Source organism: Colobus angolensis, unplaced genomic scaffold (genome assembly GCF_000951035.1).
Source record: "Colobus angolensis palliatus isolate OR3802 unplaced genomic scaffold, Cang.pa_1.0 Scaffold307, whole genome shotgun sequence".
Classification (NCBI taxonomy): Eukaryota; Metazoa; Chordata; class Mammalia; order Primates; family Cercopithecidae; genus Colobus; species Colobus angolensis.
The window spans coordinates 1,388,656-1,412,285 of NW_012116344.1; the positions used below are offsets into that span (position 1 = coordinate 1,388,656).

The 23,630-nt window shown below is 47.5% G+C and overlaps 1 protein-coding gene across 1 annotated transcript in view; it reads left to right on the forward strand.

Moving 5' to 3' along the window:
- GRID1 (glutamate receptor, ionotropic, delta 1) overlaps window positions 1–23,630 on the forward strand; it is a 786,384-nt gene that overhangs the window by 495,141 nt on the left and 267,613 nt on the right. Inside the window, exons 9-11 of the mRNA XM_011950437.1 lie at window positions 3,500–3,670; window positions 16,342–16,503; window positions 17,923–18,042. Coding sequence (XP_011805827.1) covers window positions 3,500–3,670; window positions 16,342–16,503; window positions 17,923–18,042 — 453 coding nt within the window. The remainder of the gene's footprint in view (window positions 1–3,499; window positions 3,671–16,341; window positions 16,504–17,922; window positions 18,043–23,630) is intronic.

Sequence of the window (23,630 nt, forward strand, 5' to 3'; positions counted from 1 at the left end):
AGACTAGGGCAGCTGGGGGCAGGGGCTGAGCCCACTTGATATTGTGGCTGCCCTTGGCCCATTTAGCCAGTCACTCCAGGTGCTGCCCAAGGTTGCCAGGGAAAGTGATGGTTGTGCTTACAGAAAGGTACTGTGCAACTTTGTAAGTCAGCTCCGCTACAGATTTCCAAGGTCCTGCTTGAGGTGTGGTAGGGAGAGCTCAGTGCTGCCGATTCTCCCTCCAGAAACTTGAGGAAGCAGGAGAAGTTTAATCAAAGGACTTCTAGGAAAATGGCCTGTTATTCCTACAGTGCCCTCTGCCATCAAGAGAATATGGGAAAAACAAAAGGCATGAGACACATTCAATTCCTCTTGGAGGTGTACTGGCCCTGATTCCCCCTTTTCTGCATAATCTAAATTAGGGTCTTCATGACCTCATACTTTTTCTAGATAAAAATTCCCTCCCCAAGTCCTCTATATTTCATCTTCCAGGTAAAACTAACTAATCTACTCATTGCTTTTTCTTATATTCCTACTTCGTGTTAGATTATAATGTGATTTCTCTCATTCTATATCCTGTGTTCGGGGCAGGGCCTTGGTCACCAAGGCAGCTAAGAGCAGAGCTGAGCATGCACATCCAGGCTCAGCTGTGCCCTCTGCTCCCCTGCCTGAAGCCCAGCTGTGTTCTAGGCCCATTCCATCTGGTAGTCCTGAGATACGGACATTGTCAATTTCCCCACCTTTGACTGTCTGTCGGTTCCAATCTAATAAAATCATCTTCCCTTGAACAGACTTTTGTCTGAAATACAGTTTAATAGTTTAAGCCCAAATCCAATATGTAATAGCATTTTAGTTCTTTTGAAATCCCTGTAATTCAGTATATTTAGGAACTATTAATTATCTTAAAAGAATACAAACCTTAATTTTTTACTTTCTCCCAGATCCAGCATGCGGTTTCAACTGACCAGGCTTCACACACATATCAGCTTCTTAAGACAGCTTCTGAAATACATTGTTTACCATCTTACCTTAAAAATATTATGTTCTTGTTTAAATGATTTTGAAACCCTCATTACTAATTCCTAACCTCATTAGCTTCCTTTTTACCATCATATTGTCTCAAAGTTAGAATGTGTCACATGCAAGGAGGAAGATTTAAGACCTATTTCAAAATGTAGCTATGTGTAGATAAAATTTTGTCTTGTAATTTACCACTGATTTAGTCCCTTCTTAGAAAGAGTGAACCAGAGCCCTCTCTTCCACTACTGAAATTGTTGGCTTGTACAGGCTGTCCCTGACTTAGAATGGTTTGACTTACAATTTTTTGACTTTACAATGGCGTCAAAGTGATACACATTCAGTAGAATACCCAGTTTAGTACCTATAAAACCATTCTGTTTTTCACATTCAGTACAGCATTCAAGAAATTCTGTGTAAGATATTCAACACTTTATTATAAAATGGGCTTTCTGTCAGGTGACTTTGCCCGACTGTAGGCTAATGCAAGCATTCTGAGCAAGGCTAAGCTGCAATGTTCGTCGGCAAGGGGGATTAAATGCATTTTTGATTTACAGTATTTTCAACGTATGATGGGTTTGTCAGGATATAAGCCCATCTTAAGTGGAGGAGCATCTGTATGTATTAGTTTCCATTGTTGTTGTAATTCCCATGTTGCACCTAGCTACAGAGATGGGTGCTCTCTTCTCTGCTCTCTCCTCCAGTTTTGTTCCTCTCTAATCCTCTCTCCCTACTACAGTCAGAGGTTTTAAAAACTGTAAATCTATGGCTTGTTTGAGGCCAGATCCTTTCAAGGGCTTCTTGTCTCCCTTAGTATGGGCATTTTGTGGGGTGTCCTGACCCTCTGTTCTCCCATCTGACCCTGAATGGGGCTCTAGCCCTGCCTCTGACCACTCTTCCTTCTGCCTCACAAGCATTCCCTGCAGGAGGGCAGTCTCTCTGTCCCTCTTCAGGTTGCCTAAGGCTTTAGCATTTCACACTCTCTGCTGCCTCTACCCTCTACCTGGAACAGGGAGCTATTGGCAGCTCCCTCCACCTTCCTTCCACGGCAACCCCAGCTCCTCAACTGCAGCCCTGCCCTGCCTACCAGCGGCACTTTGGCTAACAAGTTCCTCCTCCAGAACTTGTTAGCCAGAAACGAAATCTGTATTAGTCAGGGTTCTCTAGAGGGATAGGAGTAATAGGATAGAAGTATATATGAAAGGGAGTTTATTAGAGTATTGGCTCACACGATCACAAGGTGAAGTTCCACAATAGGCTGTCTGCAAGCTGAGAAGCCAGTCTAAGTCCCAAAACCTCAAAAGTAGGGAAGCCACAGTACAGCCTTCAGCCTGTGGCCGAAGGCCTGAGAGCCCCTGGAAAATCACTGGTGTAAGTACAAGAGTCCAAAAGCTGAAGAACTTGGAGTCTGATGTTCAAAGGCAGGAAGCATCCAGCACAGGAGAAAGAAGGAGGTTGGAAGACTTAGCAAGTCTTCTCTTTCCAGCTTCTTCTGCCTGCTTTATTCTAGCCATGCTGGCAGCTGATTAGATGTTGCCCACTCAGATTGAGAATGGGTCTGCCTCTCCCAGACGGCTAACTCAAGTGTTAAAATCCTTTGGCAACATCCTCACAGACACACATAGGAACAATACTTTGCATCCTTCAATCCAGTCAAGTTGATACTTAGTATTAACCATCACAAGTCCACCCCTTGTCAGATTCCTCATGGAAGCCCTGTTGTGGAAAGAGCTCCTGTGGTCTCCTCCCCTTGCTATTTCTATGCCCCACAGTGGATCATACCAGGATGGGATGTTGTGAGCCTAAATGAGTTAATGTGAGCAGAGGGTTTTGTGTAGTCAGTATGGACAGCGCATAGATTTCCTTAGCCCTGGAACTCAGCATATTCCATCCTAGGATGTCCATGAGATTTATGGGACAGGATAGGGCCTGATTTGTTCCTGGCTGTATCCACAGTGCTTAGTACAGAACAAACTTCAGAGATGTAGGTAGATTTTGTGGAATGAATAGTGAATAAATGAATGGATATATTCTCAAAATTCATATGCAAATATTTTGTAAAATGAATGTAATTCTAGAAGAATTCAGGGAAACTCATTGTATATTGATCAACTATGGCAGAGAAACCCAGCTTTCCCTGTCAGAATCAGGTAGGTGACTCCCACAAGGAAAGTTAACCTTTCTCTCTTGCTAATGTCTACCATGACCTTTGACAGCATTGGTTCCTAAAAGCTTCACATCTGTGGAAACCAGTGCTTCAGTGGTTTAGCCTCAAACATCTTTTTCTAGCCTTCAGGGAAAATGTTGACTAATCTTGTTTGCCCCTAAAGGATAGCAAGTATTATTTGTGAATAAGCAACTAATGAACCATGTGACCTGGGCCCAATCCCTTGCCTTCTTTGGCATCAGTTTTTCAGGCTGCTGGCCTAGATGCCTCCTGATAGGTCTCTTGCAGAGATAGTTCATGAGTGGATGGTAAGCATGGGCCTGGTTATTTTTCTAGGAAATCAGTGACCCGGAGATCTTGGATCTGGTCCATAGTGCCCTTGGAAGGATGACCGTGGTCCGGCAAATCTTTCCGTCTGCAAAGGACAATCAGAAATGCATGAGGAACAACCACCGCATCTCCTCCCTGCTCTGTGACCCCCAGGAAGGCTACCTCCAGATGCTGCAGGTCAGTGCTCAGCCTCTTCTTCCCAGTGCCCTCTACCAAGAGTCTCACCCATACCCTTGGCCAAGGGAGACATGTGGGGGCCTCCTGTTGCCACCAACTTCAATTACTAGCTCTGTCATTTGTTGAAATTGAAACCGGTCGACTGGGCAGTGTCTCTGAGCAGTACCAGCAGGCAATTATGCCTGTTGTCAGCAGACAGGGCTTATTGGCTCACTGGATGTCTCTGGTGTTTAAAAGTTCATGCATAGAGGGTAAAAAGATCCCTGTCTCTTATGTCTCTGTGATGACTGCTTTGTGGGAATGTGTTCATCTGGCAGGGCTGGGGATGGAGTCTTCTTTGGGAAGTGATCATTTTGAACCTGTTTTAGGCTCTTCTTAATACAGACGTGACCCTTGCAAAGCAAATTGGGACTATCCCAGCACATAGGTTGAGTGCTGAGGCTTGGGTCACCCAGGACACTACTGGATGCCCAGCTGAGCAGGGAGGGGCAGGGCAGCAGGACCATGACATGGAACCCCGCGCACATGGTTCCTTCCAAGGCCAGAGGTACCAAGTGTTTCTGGCCATTCCTTCAACCCTAAGAATGTGCAATTGGCACTAGCTTATCTTGGGCCTTGGAATATGATGGAGAGCTATGTGCCTGGTGTAAGAGGTGGTTTCTCTCTGGGTGTTTGGGAGCAACAGGGAAGCAGTGTGGAAAGTACCCACTGGCAGCCTCAAATCCACTTCTAGGTTAGGAATGTGGTGCCTCAGAAAACTTTCACTGATGCTTAGTGAGAGCCACAGGACAGAAAGAAATTTCTTCCAGTTGGGTTTGTGGAAATTGCCCAGAAGTTTGTACATGTGATATGCTTTCCCCTCAGCATTTGAAACTAGTTCCACCATCTTTACCCAGCCAGGCATGAGGGGTAGAAATCAGGGTTTCCGAACAGAGATGGCTGTACCTGCCACCTGAGTATCAGCCCCACCCCATAACATTTTGTTCTCACTGTATCGGGGCCACACATTTTGTAGAAGGGAATTATTGGAATCTTGAGTGGGGTGTGGACATGTGTCAAATTTGCCAAAGGAATGAATCTACTCTATAATCTCATATGTAGGGAGGAAAAGGAAACATGTCTCAATGATGGTAGGCTGATAAATGTGTTCTTGGTTGAGGTGGAAGCACAGCACACATTGATTTTAGCTGGAATAATCTCCATTCCACCAGTGTCCTCTGCTCCAGGTAGCCCACCAGAGTGTCTGGGGTCTTTCTAAGGTGGTAGAGGGGTGGCGAAGAGAGTGGACCCAGGGCCCCTGCAGCACTCATGGACTCAAGAGCCTGGGTACCCAAGTCAGAGTGAAAGGCCCTGGTGCAAGAGTTTATGTTGAGGTGCCGCTGGTTTATTCTGCCTTCCTCTATGTGGAGTCTGGAAGAAATGGTGAAGGCCAAGTAAGTTCCTTTCACTGTGCCTCTGTAGTCATCACTCCCAGCCTCCATGTGGATGGAAATGGCCTTAGACAATGGGGCTCAGGGAGAGTGTGCCCATTCCCACCCAGTGCACCAGGAGAGGGGAATCCCTTTGCTCTCTGTGGGGCCAGAGCCTGTGAAGGTCTTACTCTCTGCAGGGTCTTTCTAGCTTCTCTCTCCCTTGAAGGGCTTCCTCCCTCCAAATACATGGCACCCTTGCCTCATATGCCCTAAATCATTCTCTGGGTCTTAGTTAAACTGCACTCAGTCTCCTTAAGGAATAAAGATGGGGCCACTTTCCATGGCACAGAAGTGTCTGCAAAGGTTGGAGCAGGGGAAAGAGGAAAGTGCTTATTGTTGGGACCTGTGATGCCACCTTTTGCTGTGGGTGAAAGGCGCAGGTGGGCCCCTTGGTTGCATATCAGACACATTGGATACAAAAAGTCTTTTCACTGGAGTAGAGAGAAAGAGAGACTGAGGGGTTCAAAAGGGTATCTATCTGAGGGCCTACTTAAATGACACGTGCCCATGGAGAGGAGAAACAAAGGCGCAGCTCCCAGATATGTGGCCGAACATCATCAAATGAGGTAAATGCAGTGTCAGACCCAGGAACCCTGGGACACTACACCTCCCTCTGTTCCTGCTGAGACCCAGGCACTGCATAAAGAGCAAAGCTTAAGTACAACACTACAGGAATCTTGTAGTAATAGCAGCAACAGTAAAAGAGGAATCAAATCACCTGGGTTCAAATCCTGGTAACTCTAGTTACTAGCCAATTATTTCATTAGTATTATTTGTTTATCATTCTGTGCCTCAGGTCCCTCCTCTCTAAATTGAGGTTTAGAGTATTACCCCCCAGAGCCATAATAAAAATTAAATGGGAGAACATATGGAAAGCATTCAGTTCAGAGCTGAGCTATTAGCAGTACAGGTTGAGTATCTCTAATCTGAAAATCCAAAATCTGAAATACTCTGAAATCTGAAATTTTTGAGTGCCAAAATGACACTAAAAAAATGCTCATTGGGGCATTTCAGATTTTGCATTTTTGGATTAGAGATGCTGAACTGGAATTGGAATATAAAGCAAATATTTCAAAATCTGAAAAAAAATCCCAAATAAAAACACTTCTGGTCCTAAGCATTTAAGATACTGGATACTTAACCTATTATCATCATTACTGAGGGTGTGGACAAGTACATTTAGGGTTTCCATGGAAAGGCTGAACATAGCCTTCTTTTTTTTTTTGGTGTGATTTAGTCTACCTATCTCCAAAGCGTGCTTTTTAAAGGCATCACTGCAGGTGGGAGGGCAGTTTCTATCTTTCCAGCCCCTTATCACAGGTTTTGTGTACCACTTATTGTCCACATCTCTCCCATGGGTACTGAATCATAGCTTCCTTGCTTGGGAGTTGAGAGGCTATGTCTTTTAGACTCATGTAGCTCTTTATACAAGACCACAAGACTCTGCTCATTGAAGACCCTCGATAAGGAATTAAAGGATAAATCTACTAAGAATGCAGGTCTCAGTACAAGTTAAACTGACTCTAGATGCCTCTCTCTATATATATATATGTAAAACACTTTATTAAAGGAATCTCTGTCTCCATTTGTTGCATCTGCTTCCTTGCGAGGCAGTATCATGAGAGGAAAATGTGGATTTATTTACTCATCCTGCCCAATAACTACTTAGGCATCTTGTAGATTCATCTCATTTACAAGCCATTCCCTTCCAGTTTCCTCCATAGCTATTACCACTTCTTTCTTAATGACAGTGTGGAAGGCAAACTAATTTCTACTAGCCTCTAGCTGTGAGATTTATCGAGAAGACTCTAACATGTTTAGAACAACTAACTCAAGGAAAAAAAAAAACATTTATGTCATGGATTATTAACTTTGTCTTGACGAAATTAGTGAAGATCCTTTTGGAAATGGAGCTCTCCGGTCCATCTTTAGTCCACCCCACCAAATGGCTACTCTTGGGAAGATCATTCTGGTTTAGAAGCTTCTGGGAGGACCAAGAAGAACAGGGAATTTTTGCAATAGCATCCATCCCTTGGCTTCTCTATTGAGCTGGCCTCAGAAACTCTGTCATCCTCTATGAGGCCTGTGGTCAGGGCTTTCTGTGCTCTAAAGCCAACCAAGGACTATTATAGCAAATCAGTTTGGTTCCTATTTAGCAGAACAAAAGGCCCTTGGAAGAAAAATACCTAAATATGTGACCCCTAGTGCTCCAAAAGCATTGCCTTTGCCAGCATGCAGCACTGTTGTTTATTTTTCCCACAAAGCACTGTCTTATTTGTGTGTTCCTCATTCTTGTTTCCTTGATAAGTTAGTTTAGGATTTGTCTGACTCAGCCAGTAATAAAAGTGATAACCAGTCCCTCAGAACCCTGAGACTTTGCTAAGATTTCACGGACATCTTTGCTCAGAGGAGAATCTGTTAACGTACTCTGTCTCCGGAACTGTACTGCCCTGTGACATCAGGGCTGCAATTGAAGTAAGAGGCATATTATCACATAGCCATCCCCCCATTTATATTCAAATGTGTTTCTAAGGGGTGACAGGCAAATGATATAAACTGTGTTGTGTGGTCACTGTGGAGCCAGATCCCTGACTTAAGCTTTGGGGGCTAACGTGGTGTTATCATAAAACGGTCCCTCAGGTTGAAATTTCTCTTCTTTGTGTGTTTAAAAATTGTCGAATGGCTTGATGGAATCGTTCTTCCTCTGTGCTGCACACAATCTATTAGAGGATTTCAACCCCTCTCCCTCTAATATCCCTTTTTTTTAGGGCTTTCTGTACTCTTCCATGGCTAAAAGGTTTTTGTCAACCTGTTGGTAGAAGCCTGTCCTCTGGAGCTTCACCGAGCCTCCACATACCAGCTACCTTGGATTTCATGTCACTTTCAATGGTTTACTTAGCCCTAAAGATCCATATGGGAGCATTTAACACAAAGAGTGGGGAAGGCTTTGTCGGAGACAATTGCATGGGTGTTCTCCTTGGGTGCAACCAGCTGCTGTTCTGGCTGCAGGTGGCCATGTGTGCATTTGGAGCCCAGAAAACCTTGGGTGTGGACAGATAACCCTCTTTACTCTTCACACCATCCCCTCAGATTCAGCAGTGAGCAGAGCTCCCTGCATCCCCCATGCCCTCTGTTACCATCTGCTTCCTCCTGAGGCTTGGCTGTGGTGCCCTATCCCAGGACAGCTGGACTGGCAGCAGTTTGGCAGAGAGACTTCAGCTGGCATGGATTTCTCAAGCTGTGACATCTGTGTGTCAACTTGTCCTCCCCGCTGGACCCTCTGTTAGCTGCTTGTCAAACTTTGCTGGCCAACCACAACCTGTCTGAGGATTTGGTCAGAGGTCAGTTCCTGCTGTTTGCCTCTGTGATGTCTCCCTGAACAGTCCACTTTGCTTGATTAATGACACAGGGAAGAGAAAACTAGGCTCTTTAAAAGCCTGGAGGAAATGCAGCCTTTCTTAATGAAAACATTTCCCACACTTCCAGCTTTGGTGTTGGGAGGATGATGGTCTGGTTCTGACCCTGGCCTGTGATTCATTTTCCTTCACCTCCAAGGATGATTTTTACCTTGATAATGCGGATGCACAACAATTCCCTGGGCCCCAGAGCATAACAAATACTAGGCTGGAATACCCCCAGATTTACTACAGAGAAGGTATGTGCTGCTGCCAGGAAGGCAGACAGTCTGGCCATCCAGCAGACACACCCTCCTGTGTTCCAGGGGCCTCTCTCTTTCCCACTGATGGGGGCAGAGGTCTTAGCTGGATCATCCTGGGAGCCTGCAGCACTCCTGAGGACCTCAACACATTTCATGGGGGACTTACATGCTCATTATCCTTGGTCCTGATCCTAACAGGACCAGAACACCTGGGCTTCCAATGTGCCTGCCTCCACCCTGCCCAGTGCTTGCCCAGGTGGAAAGTCAGTGCCTTCCTGGTTTCAACAAGACAACAAATTCCCTTCTGTACAAGATATCCACTGTGGTCTGAATGTTTGTATCCCTCCAAAATTTCTATTTTGAAACCTCATCCCCCAGGTGACAGCATTAGGAGGTGGGATCTTTGGGAGGTGATGAGGGTGGAGCCCTCATGAATGGGATTCGTGCCCTTATAAGGGGCTGAAGAGACCAGAGTTCTCCTCTTCCACTCTGCCAGGACAAGATGAGAAGGCATCACCTATGAGCCAAAAAGCACATCCTCACTAGACACAGAATCTGTAGGCACCTTGATCTTGTACTTGCCAGGCTTCAGAACGGTAAGAAGTTAAGTTTCTGTTGCTTATAAGCCACCCAGTCTGTGGTTTTTTGTTGCAGTGGCCTGAGTGGACTAAGGCAGCCTTCACATCTCCTCGGGAGCCTCAGAGCCAGTGTTACACATGGTGGGATGTTGGGTGGGGCGTTTGCATTGTAACTGCTCAAGCAGGATTCAGCCTTCGAAGCCCCTCCCCGCTGGAGAATGTGCAGTGTTTCTGAGCACTGCTCCCCTGCCCCCAGTGCTCCATCCATTTCCTCCCTCTGGATCTTGATTCCTTATTTTCTCATGAAGATCAATTTAACAGTCTCACTGGTGGCCTTTGCTCCTGCTGACACAAGGTATTTTCCTAAATAAAGTATAGTTACTGATGTAATAGAAATTCTGGTAATAAATTTTTAAAAAATCTATTTTTCCATCCCTGGTCCTCAGTCAACTTCTTGTGACTCATCTCTAATTATCCAGCAGCCAAGAGTGTCCACCTGGGTCTTTCAAGAGCTGCAAGCCCCCAACAAGAGCTCACGGCTGAGTTCTCTCCTGCTTCCCAGAGACGCCTCCTACCTTTCCCGTTATCTTTCTGAGGACCCACCTCCTGCTTGGGTAACTGATGTTGGAAATTTATACCTTGCCAGGATCCTGCCATCTCAGGGAAATGTATAGCCTGAGATTCTGGTGGGAGATGGCCAGTTCCACATTTATTCACACAGAGCTCCCATCTCTTTCCCCAGCGCCTCTATCTACCACCACTTGTCTTCTAAGAAGAGGCATCTTCTTTGCAAATGCCTTGACATCTCTTTAACTTCGTGTTTCTAAGAATGTGTTTAGAACTGTTATTCAACTTTCAGTAATTCCATAAATACCCATTTATGCATTTGTTATGCATTTCTTCTTACGTTAGACCTTTCACAAATGTTCCCTCCTAATTCTCATAAACCCCTCAAAATTGGGAATTTTAATTTCCACATTGTAGCACGTTCTGATTAGGGAAACTGGCATGTGCACAGGCCCAGAGGCCTGAGAGAGCAGGGGAAGAGTTCATTGTGCCTGGGGCAAGGGGTGAGAGGCAAGAAGTTGCGAAGTAACTTGGAGGGGACAACAGTGACTGGGGCTCTGCCCTTGGTGATGTGATGTGGAAGATGTGTATCTGAGAAAGGCAACTCTATGCAGTGTGGAAAGGGATGATCTGAGACTGGAGACAGGTTAACCAGTGGTTACCATCTCCCTAGGGAAAAATAAGGGCACCTGAACTCCACCCCTAAAATGGGAGGTGACCATTGAGTGAGGACATCTGGAGGCTTCCCCAGGACTGAAACCCCTGAGCTGGGCAGAGGGTGGAGTGCAGAGCACCTGCCTTCCATGGATGCTGGACTGCAGCTGGCCTTTGTTCCAGCCATACCCTGCCTGCCTTCCCCACCTCCCCTGCACACCTTGCTGATCTCATTGCAGAATCCACTGTGCCAAAGGCTCCCGTGGCTGAGCCAGCCTTGCTGTGTGAGTGTCTGGCTTTTGACTGCAGCGGGCCACACTGTCTCCCTCTCAGGAACCAGAGTCAGGGTATTATAAAGCTTTCCCCTCCACCCCTTGCCATGCAACACACACTCTCTGAGCCTTCCTGTGTTGGTACCTTTTATGAAACATCCTAGGGGCAGAGAAGTGGCCTTTCCCTTAAAGGGCTGCCCTGCAACACCTCACTCAGATCATGTAACCCTGAAAGGTGTGGCTCAGACCCTGGGGGCTGTGGCAGCTGTGGCTGTGCTGCTGGGACCTGGAGGAGGCCAGGGACATGTACACAGGTGCTCAGGTGAGCAGATTTCAGGTGGGACTGGGAATTAATATTCAATGCTGATTCTTGCTTGATCTCTGACCCTCAAGCCTATAGGAGTCAGACATGTTCCCTTCGTGCCTTTGGAAGGCTTTAGGGATCAAGGGACTTTGTGAGAGAGGATGAGTGGTGTTGGAGGATACCAATTCATTTTCTCAGTAGTTCTCATGTTCTGCATCTAGACTTGTGCTGACCCCAGCTTCTGGGGACATCCCTGGAGGAGCTCTCAGCTCATACATATTGAAATTAGGAAGCTGCTTGGATATTTTATTTGCCTCTTCTATTCCTTTCTGTCTCTGCTCCCTCTGAAAATGAAGATGCATGCAAAGATCTTAGAATAGTACTTGGCACACAGGGGTACTGCCATCTGCATTCCACAGGTGGGTAAAGCAGGGCTGTCACATTGCACCTCTCCAGGGGCCCAGATCACACTGTATTTTATTGTTATAAAGGTAAGTCTCAGAGTGTTCAACAGCTTGTTCAACATCACTTAGCAAATGGATGCTAATGGAGATCTACTTCACTTGTTCAATCAACATTTATTGAGTGCTTGCTGTATCCAGGCACTACTGTAGAGACCTGGGGTCCAGCTGTGAGCAAAGCTGGTCCAGGTTGGGATGAATCCAAAGCTGTTGCTGATCCTATTAGACCACTTGCCTAAGCTGCAACCCTAGTGTGAGAGTCGTACTATATGGTAATTAGTGAAAGAGGAACTTATTGTAAATCTTTGGGGTGGCTAAATGAAACCATCCAGTCCCTCTTCCAGCTCTCTCCTCACTTATAATAGAGCCCACGGGCTCCCAGGAAGGCCTCAAGCCCTTTTCCTGGCTTCTGTCTGGCCTTGACTTCACTCCCACTAGCATCTCTGACCTGGTTCTAGGTATTTTGCTTTGCTGCCAGGTCTCTCCTCTGCCATGCCCGTGGCCTTGGCACTTTGACCTGTCTTTTGCTTCTCAAATTTACTCTTAGCTGGAATGCTTTTTTGGTTCCTGGAACTTTATGCTGCAGTGTTCCTAGGTCACCCAGAGCCCTGGGCTCCTGCTTGCATGGGGATGATGGTTTAAATAGTGACAGCATCTGCTTGCTTGCCTTACCTTTGCTGATGTACTCTGTGCTGTGCCTAACCTAAAATATGAGGGAGTGAGGCAAGGACTTCTTCAAACCAGGCCTCATTCTCTGCACCTGTGGTCTGTGGCTCCAGCCTGGGCTGTTGGTCCCTGGTGGTCAATGACGAGTGAGCATCCATGCATCTGGAAGCCTCTCTCCTTCCACACTTCCTTCTCAGGGGCTTGACATGACCAACCCTGATACTGGTATCCAGCTATCTTCCCTGAGGAAAGGCTTCTCTTACATTTATCAGGCTCTGGAGAGGGCCCCAAGTTTAAACTGCCTTTCTACCATCTACTTGTGATTTTTTTAATCCAAAAATCGCTTCTCAGAATCGGTTGTGAGGTTAGGGCCTTTCCTACCCTCTGCATTGCCACCAGTGAACTGTCAGCTAAAGTCAGTTTGCACAAAGTAGGTCACCTCCATGAGGATGCTGAGGTTGGAGTGCAGATGGGGGAGCCACAGATTATTGCTGCAGTGTTAGATTATGCCCATGGCAGGGAGAGACAACATCTTACCAGGGAACAGTTAGGAGTAAGTGGAGTAGATGGAAACAGCTCCTTGGGAAGATCAAGAAGATGTTTTGAGGAGGTTTTAGACAAGAACAAATTGCTGTTTGAACAAATCGCCTCTCCAAAGTCAAAGTGGGAGGGATAAAATCTCTTTTATCTGCGATTCATTTTCTATAATTTCTCTTTTTTTGTAAAACATGGTTAGTGTATGCCTTCTGAGAAGATCCATCCATCCATCCGTCCGTCCATCCGTCCGTCCGTCCATCCATCCGTCTGTCCATCCATCCATCACTCCATCCATCCATCCATCCATCACTTCATCCATCCATCCATCACTTCATCCATCCATCCATGTACTCATACATCTACACACTCATCTACCCTTCCATTTGTGCATACATGTGTCTACCATGTGTTCAACTATGAAACATACATTAAGTACCAGCTATGTGCTTTGATTGGTGCTGAGTTCTAGAGATAGTACTTAAAGAGCTCAAAGTTTGCTGAGGTAAACACATTTATGAGCTGACAACATATGTAATGGAAGAGGGTACATCCAGGGTGATATGTGGGCAGTGGGAAGGCCTGCCTATCTGTGCCTGGAAAAGTGCATTGCTCAAGCCTGTTCCTGTGAACTGGGATGTATTTGCCCTTCCAAGCAGACATACTTGTGGAAGGACTGAGGGCTTCCTTTGGCCATTCTGAGTCATGTCCTGCTTTTTCCTCTTTTTTCAAGATCTCTCTGCATTCATACATTTGTTGAGTACCTTGATTCATTGTGAATAGAAGTGCTGAAGTGAAAGGGAGATTCCACTGGGTTCTGGTCAGAGCCACAGATGAGCTGGTGCTGTAGACTCTGCCCTGATGTGTAAGTGTGTGGATGGATAGGGGTAGGGGTCAAAGAGACCTGGCTGGTTAAATAGCAGCAGCTATGAGTGGGTGACTGGTAGACTCATGAATGTCTTGAGAAGAGAAATCTTCACATCATTAAGGATTCTCAGCTTCAAGTTATTCTTTTGGGTAAAGAAAAAAACAAAAACAAAAACAAAAACAACAAAGCAATTCTAAGTGGCTTATATTCCTTATAACAACATCTCCATCATGGGTTTGTTTTCCAGAGGGGAGGAAGACTTAAAACACATGCAGTGGTGGGGGCTCCTGAGGGCTGGGGAGTTGCCAGCAACAAAGAATGAAATAGTCCTGCTCATTGAGGAAATGCTCCTCTAGGCCTCAAGTGGCTGAGGTCACAGTTCTGTCGTGGTGTTCTGCGTGCAGTGGGGGGGTGAGCTCCCCGTGGGTGGTGGTACTTAATTTTCTCCCTGCTGTCAAGTAAGCTCCTGTGTGCTGCAGGCCCCTGAAGAGGGTCAGCGCAGGCACTGACCTTCTGCTCCCCCTCAGTTCAAGGCTGCTCCCCCTCAGTTCAAACCTCTGCTCCCCCTCAGTTCAAACCTCTGCAACATCTGGCCATCGTCCACGTACCTATCACACCTACAGCATGCAGAGACCCTGGGCATGCAGCCCACAGTGGTCAGAGCTGGGTGACAGGACAGTGACAGACAGGACAGAGCTCTTCAACAATGGTCTGTGCACAAGGACACCTACAGGGGTGGCAGTCAGCTTTGCCTGGATGTGACATGCTGGGAATGGCCCTTGAGGACTGGACAGGCATAACGGGGCAGATGTTTGTGATGCCTTGCACCTCCTATTGGCTCATCTCAGACTTCAGCTTCAGTTGCTGGAGAGTTCCCGCCACCTAAGTTCTGATCTAAGGTTCTGCTTTTGGAGCACCTGGACTAAGAAACATGAGGAAGTAAATTGCGGGCAGAGAACAAGGCACAGAGGTGTTGTAGTACAGGGACATATTGAGGAGGGTGGGAGTGAGGCTGCGGGAGGAGGGGTTCTTTTTGCAGCCCAAGGAGCCTATTTGATCTTCGCAGGAGTCCTGTGAGGCTGACATGATCTCCTATTTTTATCTGGTGATTTTGTTTTTCTAAAATATTTTTAGCAGACGACTTGCTGCTTAGGCGTTCAGAGAATGGTCCCCTTGACCCACTTTGGCTGAGGGTTGTTTGTGCAACAGTTATCAGTGGTGGGCCACAAACCTGACTGAGGGTGGACACTACCTCGCCCTCACCCCCTTCCCTTCTCCTACTCCTCTCCTTTGTGCTCCAGTGTCCCTGTGGAGGGCTGGGGTGGTGTGAAGGTAACATCTGAGAACAATGCTGTGCTTCTCTCCCACTGGGCTCCCGCTGGGCGCCTGGGAGGGCGGGTTCTGTCTTCCAGCTCCTCCACATCCAGATTGGGGTCTGTAGCCACGCTCAGGAGGCTGAGCCTGGCCTGCCCACCCTGGACCCCACACATGGGTTGGGCCCCGATGCTGTAGTGTCGTTCTTCACACTGCTACCCTAGATTCTCACTCATGGCCTTGCTCTCCAGAGCTCTGAGACAGGCATGTGTCTCCTCTACCACTGAGCTCACATCAGACAACTAAGCAGAAGGGTGGTCCTCAGATGGGCACAGTTGCAAATCCCAAATGTGTTCCCTGGGTGGCAGTGGCTCCACTGCACAGCAGGCACCAGAATCCTCATCTCTTGTTACCACCGTCCTCGCTGTTACCTCATCACTCAGGCCACCATTCACCCTAGGCCCATCCAGTGACCAGAGAAGTCTTTCTGAGCCCAGGTCTGATCTCCAGCTTCCTGTATACAGACCCAACAATGGTGTCCTTCCCCCTACAGTCACCTGTGTTGCTATTCTTCCTTAGCAAGTCCCTAAGTCTTTGCAGGGCTCAATCCCTGCTTCTCTCTTGATCCTGCTCCCTCTGTATTGTATCCATTGACACAGTCGTCTTGTGCTGCTTTCAATTCCTTTAACCCAAGGATCTGCCAATGGTGGCCCATAGGGCAAATCCAGTATATTACGTGTTTTGGAAAATAATGTTTTATTGCACATGGCTGCACCCATATGTTTATATATTGTCTATGGCTGCTTTCAAGTTATAACAGCAGGGTTGAGCAATTGCAAAAGAGACCACTAAGCCTAAAATCTTTATGAGCTGGTCCTTTACAAGAAACTCTGGTGGACTGTGCTGTACCTGGCCCTGTCTCTTGACACCTTCATGCCCTTGCAAATGCTATGCCCTCCCTTTATCCCACTAATCCTTCAACCCTGAGCTTTCTGCTTATCCTTCCCTGAATCCTCCCTCACGTGAGTGGGTAACTTGCCTGTGTGCACATCTCAATCAGCTACAGATCAGCGTTCTCCTTGCTGATGTACAGATGCACCTCCCACTCTAGTTCCTGAGGCGGGGCAAGGCCTTATTCCATTCAGGACTCCAGAAGCTGGCTGGGTTTTTGAACGTACACCTAAAAGCCAAGGATCTTGGCATAGATACTCGGCACCACAGCTTAGTGTTGGCATCCTGCATTCCTCCTTCTTTCTGTGGGTTTCTCCAAAGCTCTCTGGAAATGCACCTGTGGAAAGGGTTTCACTGCCTCTGTCTTTGCAGATCTCCAACCTCTATCTGTATGACAGTGTTCTGATGCTGGCCAACGCCTTTCACAGGAAGCTGGAGGACCGGAAGTGGCATAGCATGGCAAGCCTCAACTGCATACGGAAGTCCACTAAGCCATGGAACGGTGGGAGGTCCATGCTGGACACCATAAAAAAGGTATGTGTGAAGGGGCACACCCAACCTGGCCAAAGAAAGGCCGCTTCTTATACCTCTACTCTGTTCCCCTCTAGCAACTGGCCTGAAGCTAGGCTCTGTGTGGCTGCCCCAGTAGGCCCCTCCCCATTCCTCTGTCCTCGTCACTCTTCCTGTCCCAGCATCTGCAGGCCAGGTGAGCTGTGGTCCACGAATACATACTATCATTACTGTCTTCAATTTAATATAAGAATTTCTGAGAGGCTAAGCAACTTGCCCTTGGCCGCAATTGTCAAGTAGGTATGAAATGGAGGCAGCTGCCTATCCCATGTCTGCAAGGTACCCCTCTATGTAGACCACCGCTCCCCAAGAGAGGAGTGCACCTGTATGTGTGCTTGTGATGTATCTCATGTGCTGAGGAGGGATACTGAATTAGAAAGCTGGATTTGAAGTGAATTGAGTAATCTATGGACCATTTGTTAGAGTGAATTGACTTTTAGAGGTTTCAAAAGAGTATTTAGGGAAATCCATAGCATTAGGAGTTTAGTCACAATGAACTGCATGTGGTTTCAGTAGCAGTGAACATGCTGTAGTGTAGGTGAGAATCCACTACAGCCCAGGGCAGAGCCAGGGCCCCTTCTTGGCCAGGTGTTTCTGGGACTCTGTAGGCTCACAGGGACTATGAGAGATAAATCTGGATGAGAATCTCACCCTGGGCTTGGAGAGAGAAAGGGGCTTACCATGGCTCCCTCAGCCTCCTGCTGCCTCCTTCTCCTATAGAGCCCACTGAGCCAGTAGAGAGAGGCAGGGGGACGGTAGGAGTCTATGCTGGATGCTGTGCTTTGTACCTATTTTCTCCTTCAGTCCTTGTGGGTTCTAGGATGTGGAGCTGATTAAGTTCAGGCCAAAGCTGAGAGATGGGCAATGTGCCCAAGGTGGCACAGGTGGCAAAGTCAGGATCCAAGCTTGGGACCTGGTTGTGCCCTCCAATGCACATGCTTGCTGCCCTGAAACTTAACATCATGTGTCTGATATGTCTCTTGTTGACCTTTGAATTTCCTCTTGGGTCAGGCTAAGGTGAGCCCCTGGAACTGATTGCAAGGGGAGGACTAAGCTTCAAGAGGGCAAGGAGAAAAGCTGCCACTGTTTAATCTCATGGCTAGCATGGTGCCTGGCACATAGCAGGGACTCTAAGCATATAGACGGCATGAATGACAGGTGCAAGCCTTAGGGATTTCTCCCATAAGCAAATGTCCTAGAAAGTACTGATCCTGCTCTGAGGGCCTAGGACCACCAGCCTATCTTGTCCTCATTACAGCCTGTCCATGGTCTCAAGACTGATTGCTCCCTTCTTGGTGACCACTACCTTGCTCCTCTTAGCCTTTGGGACCCCATCCTCTACTTTAACCAGATTTTCCAATGGGTTTTTCTCCTCTTCTGCAGGGCCACATCACTGGCCTCACTGGGGTGATGGAGTTTCGGGAGGACAGTTCGAATCCCTATGTCCAATTTGAAATCCTGGGCACTACCTATAGTGAGACTTTTGGCAAAGACATGCGCAAGGTAAGCCCCAGGCTCCCCGTCTTCCAATCTTCCTGCTATGGTGCCACTGAAGACAGCAACAGCTACAGGATCCCTGTGCTCCCAGCAAATGTTAATTGGCACAGATATCCTCCCGCCCAGTCTCTCTCTGCTGATGCTACCATTGGCTGGTGTTTATATAGCATGCTAGGGAGTAGGTGCAGAGAGGTTTCCAAACAGAAATTGTCACTAATGGAGTCTCTTTGAGTAGAGCAGAGGTACCTGGTAACAACTGGGTCCTACTGCTTGGATCAGGGGGGCTGCTTGGAGGCTATAAAGGACAATGTGTTTTCTCAGAGCAGTGAAATCAGCCCAACTACAGGGACAAGTGTGAATTGCGGTTGAGGCGGGAGACAGACGTTACAGCCTGAGTGTCCTCCAGATCCAAGAGTGAGACAAGGCCACAAACAGAAAACAGAGCTGCAAGGAGGGTGGAAATTGGAAAATGCCAGAGCCCAGCAGAAAGAGAAATGAGAGACAGATGAGTTGAACAACTCAGAATGAGGTTTGGCTTTTTTAATTTGATGCTGGTGCTGGTGCAGGTGGCAGCCTGGGTCTTCCCAGTGATACTTTCCCTCTTCTTCCACCTCTTATAGGGGATAGAGAACAGTTTTTCAGGATTGTAGTTAGTGGAGAAGTGGCCTTTTATCCAGGGTGGGGATCCCCACAGTTAAGGGGACCCATGACACCAAGAGTCTAACAGGGCTAGGACAAAGAGGCCCATATGGCAAGTAAGGGCTTGGAACAGTTATCCAACTGAAGGACCTCGGATGTGGTCACTGTGAGCCAATGTGGAGCTGATGGTGGGTATCCTGGTGTGGTCAGTGGCTGGCTGTCCTGGGCCCAGCCAACTCCACTGGCTTGGATGCACTTCCAGAAATAACCTGTACAGGAGAGACCAGAGATGGGACTACTCATGGTGTAGAAGACCAAGGCCACAGGGGCTTGATCTTCTCTGGAAATAATGAAAGCATTGACTGATTGGCATGTACTCAGGCACAGCCTCATGTAATCACAGTCACGTTCACACACTCACACATGTACACACTTCATACACTTCGAAGGAAGATGTCTCCACTAATGATGGTGCCTGGAGCATGAAGGACAGTCCTTGAAAGCAATGAGCTCTCAGCAGGGGCTGGATAAGCCCTCAGTAAAGAGCCCTCTAGCCTGACGTCAGCACTGGCTAGGAGCAGTGCTAGAGAGGGGAGGCAAAGGCTAAGTGATGTTGGGGTACTGAGAATCTGGGTGGGGGACTTCTAAGGTTTTGCTGCTGAGGGCCAGGGTAGAAAGACACATGTGTGGACTGGTGGAGGGTATGAGAGCTGGGGAACAGGGAGGGAGCAGTGTAGAGCTCATCAGTGACAGATGGGGCAAAAGACTAGCTCACCAGGGAGAGGCTGGGATGGCCTGGGTGCATGTGTGATGGGGAGGTGGGGAATTTTTAGCCCACTCTGTGATGGAAGAGAGAGTCATGGATTGGTCATATAAATAATTGAAGTTTCAATAATTTGTTGTGACACAATGTCTGACATACATGGCTTGATGACATTTTGGAGCTCAGAGGTTTGTTGGTGGCATCCTAGATGGAGCTGGCTAGCAACTATTCTGTGACTTCCCATGGAGGGCCAGGGTGTGACCTGTGATGTCCAAGAAGCCAGGGCTGGCCTATGATGTCGGTTAGGATGCCCAAAGAGCTGTGAGACTTGGTGAGGGGATGGGGATGGGTGGTCAGCACTGGTCTGAGTCATGACCACAAGAGATATGGGCTTGCACTGGGACTCCCACCAGGTAAGGAGGGTTCTTTCAGTCACTCGTGTATGAAAAAGCTTGCCAAGTGTAGCTGGCTGCCGAAGTAACTGTTCATATTGAACATGGTCCTGGTGCAGTTGCCTTCATCCCCAAGTCTTATTCTGAAGTTAGGTCCTGCCTGCCAGCTCCTTCCGTCTCCCACCCACTTCTTTTGGTGGGAATGCTGGTTGTGGAGGTCCCTGCCTTGTCTCAAGCAGCTGACCCTCCAGTCCTGTGCCTGGCACCCTGCTGGCCACCTCAGGTGCCTGAGAGAGGGGGAGGCACTGTGTCCTCCACTTTCTGTTTCAGGTGTCTGGGCCTTCCATGTTGCCAAGGCAACGCGCCTCAAAAACCCCGAAGCCGGTGGGAGCTGGAATCTCTCAGTATAAGGAGCTTTGAGCAGGAGGCCTGAATGTAATTGAGTTGGAAGGGAAGCTGATTTTCAAGTGGGCTTTATGTTAAAATGTATCTTTTTGTCATTTTAAAATCTGCCCTTAATAACTGCATATCCTAGTTGTTATCTGTCTGCCTGGCAGCTTATCACTGCTAAGGGGAAGTTATCTGGAAAGCAGGGAATGGGATTTACTATAGCAAATGTTTGTGATGCGGCCTAGGGTGCATTAAAGCAAGTCCAGGGGGTTTCAGATGAACCAAGGAGAAGGGATTAGGACCATATCATGGGGGTAGGGCAGCATTTGAAGGCAGAGCTGAGTGGTGGTTTCAGATGGGAGACGGGGCTGTGAAGGGTGGGGCTGGAAAATCAGGGTAACTTAAAAATAAAGGACATTCACATAAGGAAGAAAAAAATTGAGGATGGGTGGCAAATTTGAGGGTAGGGTCCTGAGCCACACCAAAGCAGTGCCAAGATCAGTCATCTAAGGAGTGCCCAAGGTCAGAGTCCAAGGGGTCGCAGCTCTCTTGGCCATGCAAGGTGCACAGCTGCTGGAGGAGCCGACTGGGCAGACTCCTAGATCCTGTTATGCTGGGCAGGGGCAGCATTCCCTGCAAAGATTGTATATGCCATATATGAACAAATCAGACACAGACTAAGCAGTTTCTTAAGACTTAAACCAAGAGGCATCTTTTAAATTACAGACCAATATATTTTCTTAAACTAAATACCCTGGAGGGAAATCTCAGGGACAGTGAGTCACCCAGACATTTTAGATTAAGTAGTATCAAGAGACTGTAGATTACTCAGCCCCTTCATTGGAGGGAAGGAGTGGGTGATCGCCTTTCACTACAGAGTGCTGGACAAATACTAATTCAACTATTTCATCCAGGAAGTGTGTTCTTAGTGAATGAGCTTTGTATGGAAAAATCAAAGGTCTATGTCATCAACTTGCTGTGTAACTACTAGCAAAATATTAATTGTCTGTTTTGTACTTGGAACTGTCTGGCATGGGTCTGCCACCAGGGGAAAGGTTTGCTGGAAACTCTTCTAGCTCTCACAAGCATTGGTTTAACATTTGTCTTGGCGGGGTGGGGGGTGACATATGCTTCTTTTATCCTATTAGAGGCATATTTTTTTTTTTCAGGGCTCAGAACTGTAACAGGACCTCTATAGATTTCTATTTGGCTTTGTTTCTCTTTGTTCAGACAGGAATCTCCAAAGGAGAATGCCATGAACATGTCCATGTAAATGTCCTTAGCTCATGATTGAGCTCTGACAGATCTGTCAGAGCCACCTGTAGTCAAGTTTCCAAAGGTGGGGTGTGTGGGAAGCTGCTAGGTGTAGGGAGCGGGCAGGAACTAGTAAGCATCCACAGTATCCAAAGGTACATTGTACATATGTTGTCTCATTGACCTAGGCCTTTGCTTTGCTCCTGGTTCTGCCTCTCCTGAGTTTTTGCACAACTTCCCTTTTCTGAACCTTTGTTTCTGCAGAGGAAAGTTACAGGTAATATAAGCCTACTTGTTGGATGGAGGGGTCAGTCAGTGTAATGACACTGTGCAGCACTTGGCAGTGAGAGCGTGCTCATATGGCACAGGGCATCAGCTTCGGGCAAATGGGACTGTGCGTTTTCTCTGAGCGTATCTATCTCAGGCTCCACAAGAGCAGAGAGGCACAGGAAGGCCTAAAACACAGCTTCCAGCCTGACAGTACCCTAGACTATAGCTCCAAAGCCAAGGCCAGAGATGGGAGGCTCCCTGTTGCAGCCTTGAGCTGGTACAGCTGGGATCACTCAGCTCTGTGTGCCAGGGCAGTGCCAAACTCCCCTTCTATGCCTGGCAGCAGATATCCACTCCTTATAAAGACCAAGGGCTGTGAGGAATCTGTGGAACTTCACCTCTGATAAGATTTTATTTTCAGGGCTGTTTTGTTGTTGGTGTAATCATTGCAAGAAGAAAAACATGGTTGTCTTTTTTTTTCCCCCACAAGCATGACTTGCTTGGATAGGAGCACTAGTTATAGCCCAGAGGAAACATTTCTCCATGACCTGATTGCTGAAGCTGTCCGCCTTTCTCCATCCTAATGACACTGGTGTAGGGAACTCATTCTCTTCCACTAACTCTGGGTCCCTTGTGCTTGAAAACCCTGGGAGAATTGCCAACTGCTCGCAGGCCCTTTGAACCTCATTTTCTGTGGGTGGCATCCACCCAATTCAGTGGCTCAGTGGAGGGCAGCGGGTGTCCTTGGGTAGGAGGGTGGGGGAAGTAGGCAGAAGCATCTGGACAGCCTGTGGCTTTGTTTTATGCCTTGCATCCTGGATGAGGGAGACCCTGATGTGGTGTGAGACAACAGAGCTGCTTTCTTCTCCTTTCAAGAATCAAGTTAGGACCAAGAGAGGCTGAAGGAGTATTTTGTTCAGGGGATCAAGTTTTTCTCTGGCCCTAAAAGTCTGGTCAAGCAGGATCTTTCTGGGATCCAAATGTATTAAATATACATAGAAGCACATGTGCTGGTTGCAATAGGTGGGGAATTGGGGTCTGCACAGCTAAGTTTGGGAAAGAGAGGCCCAGAGACTGGGGAGATGCATAGCACCAGCAAGCATGATGCTGTGCTGGGCTTGGAAGGCAGATTTTCTGGGAGTGAGAGGGGGTTAACAGAGGACCCAGAACATCCTTTCTGAACTTAAGGTAATGCAGTTCTGTGACTCCCTCTCCCCTTCGTCTCACTTTCTGCTCCAACCTTCCCCAGCCAGCATTAGGGCATCACAGTCCCTTCCTGTTGGCTGGGAGCCTGCTGAGTTGAAATTTCCACCACTGCCCTTGGCTCAGCCTCCCTGTTCCAGCGATTTCCCAGGGAAATAGAAGGGCCTCATTCCCCTTTACTAGTTTAAGATACTTCTAACTTCTCTGTCAATGTTGATTCTTCATAAAAGCTGGCTTTGGATGGGAATCAAATGCCCCCCTTGATGTTGCATCCCTGGGAGAGCCTTGTGACTGCTGATAATTCACTGAGTAATAACTGCTCTTTGTGCAGCGATTGCCACGCCGTAAGACCTTAGTCCTCCCTGAGCTTGAAAGTGCATCATTAACATTCTCGTGCAGATCCACTATGCGATGTTACAAATTGCCCCAAATTCTCAGGTTCAGAAGTTGTAAGAGGTGAAGCCAGGTTGAAAAGGCTAACTCCTAATGAAGTAGAAGCTGCCTTTACCTGGTGGCTCCAGCAGTTGGTGCTAGGAGCCTGGGAAGTGGGCACAGCAGTGAGGAGGGGGATATGGGTGGAGGTGGGGCTGCGAGGATCTAGTCTGAGGACTGTGCAGTGTCTCTATTAAGCTGTTCTCATAGAGACTCCCGGCTGTGCACAGTGAGTTGCAGAAGAGAAATAA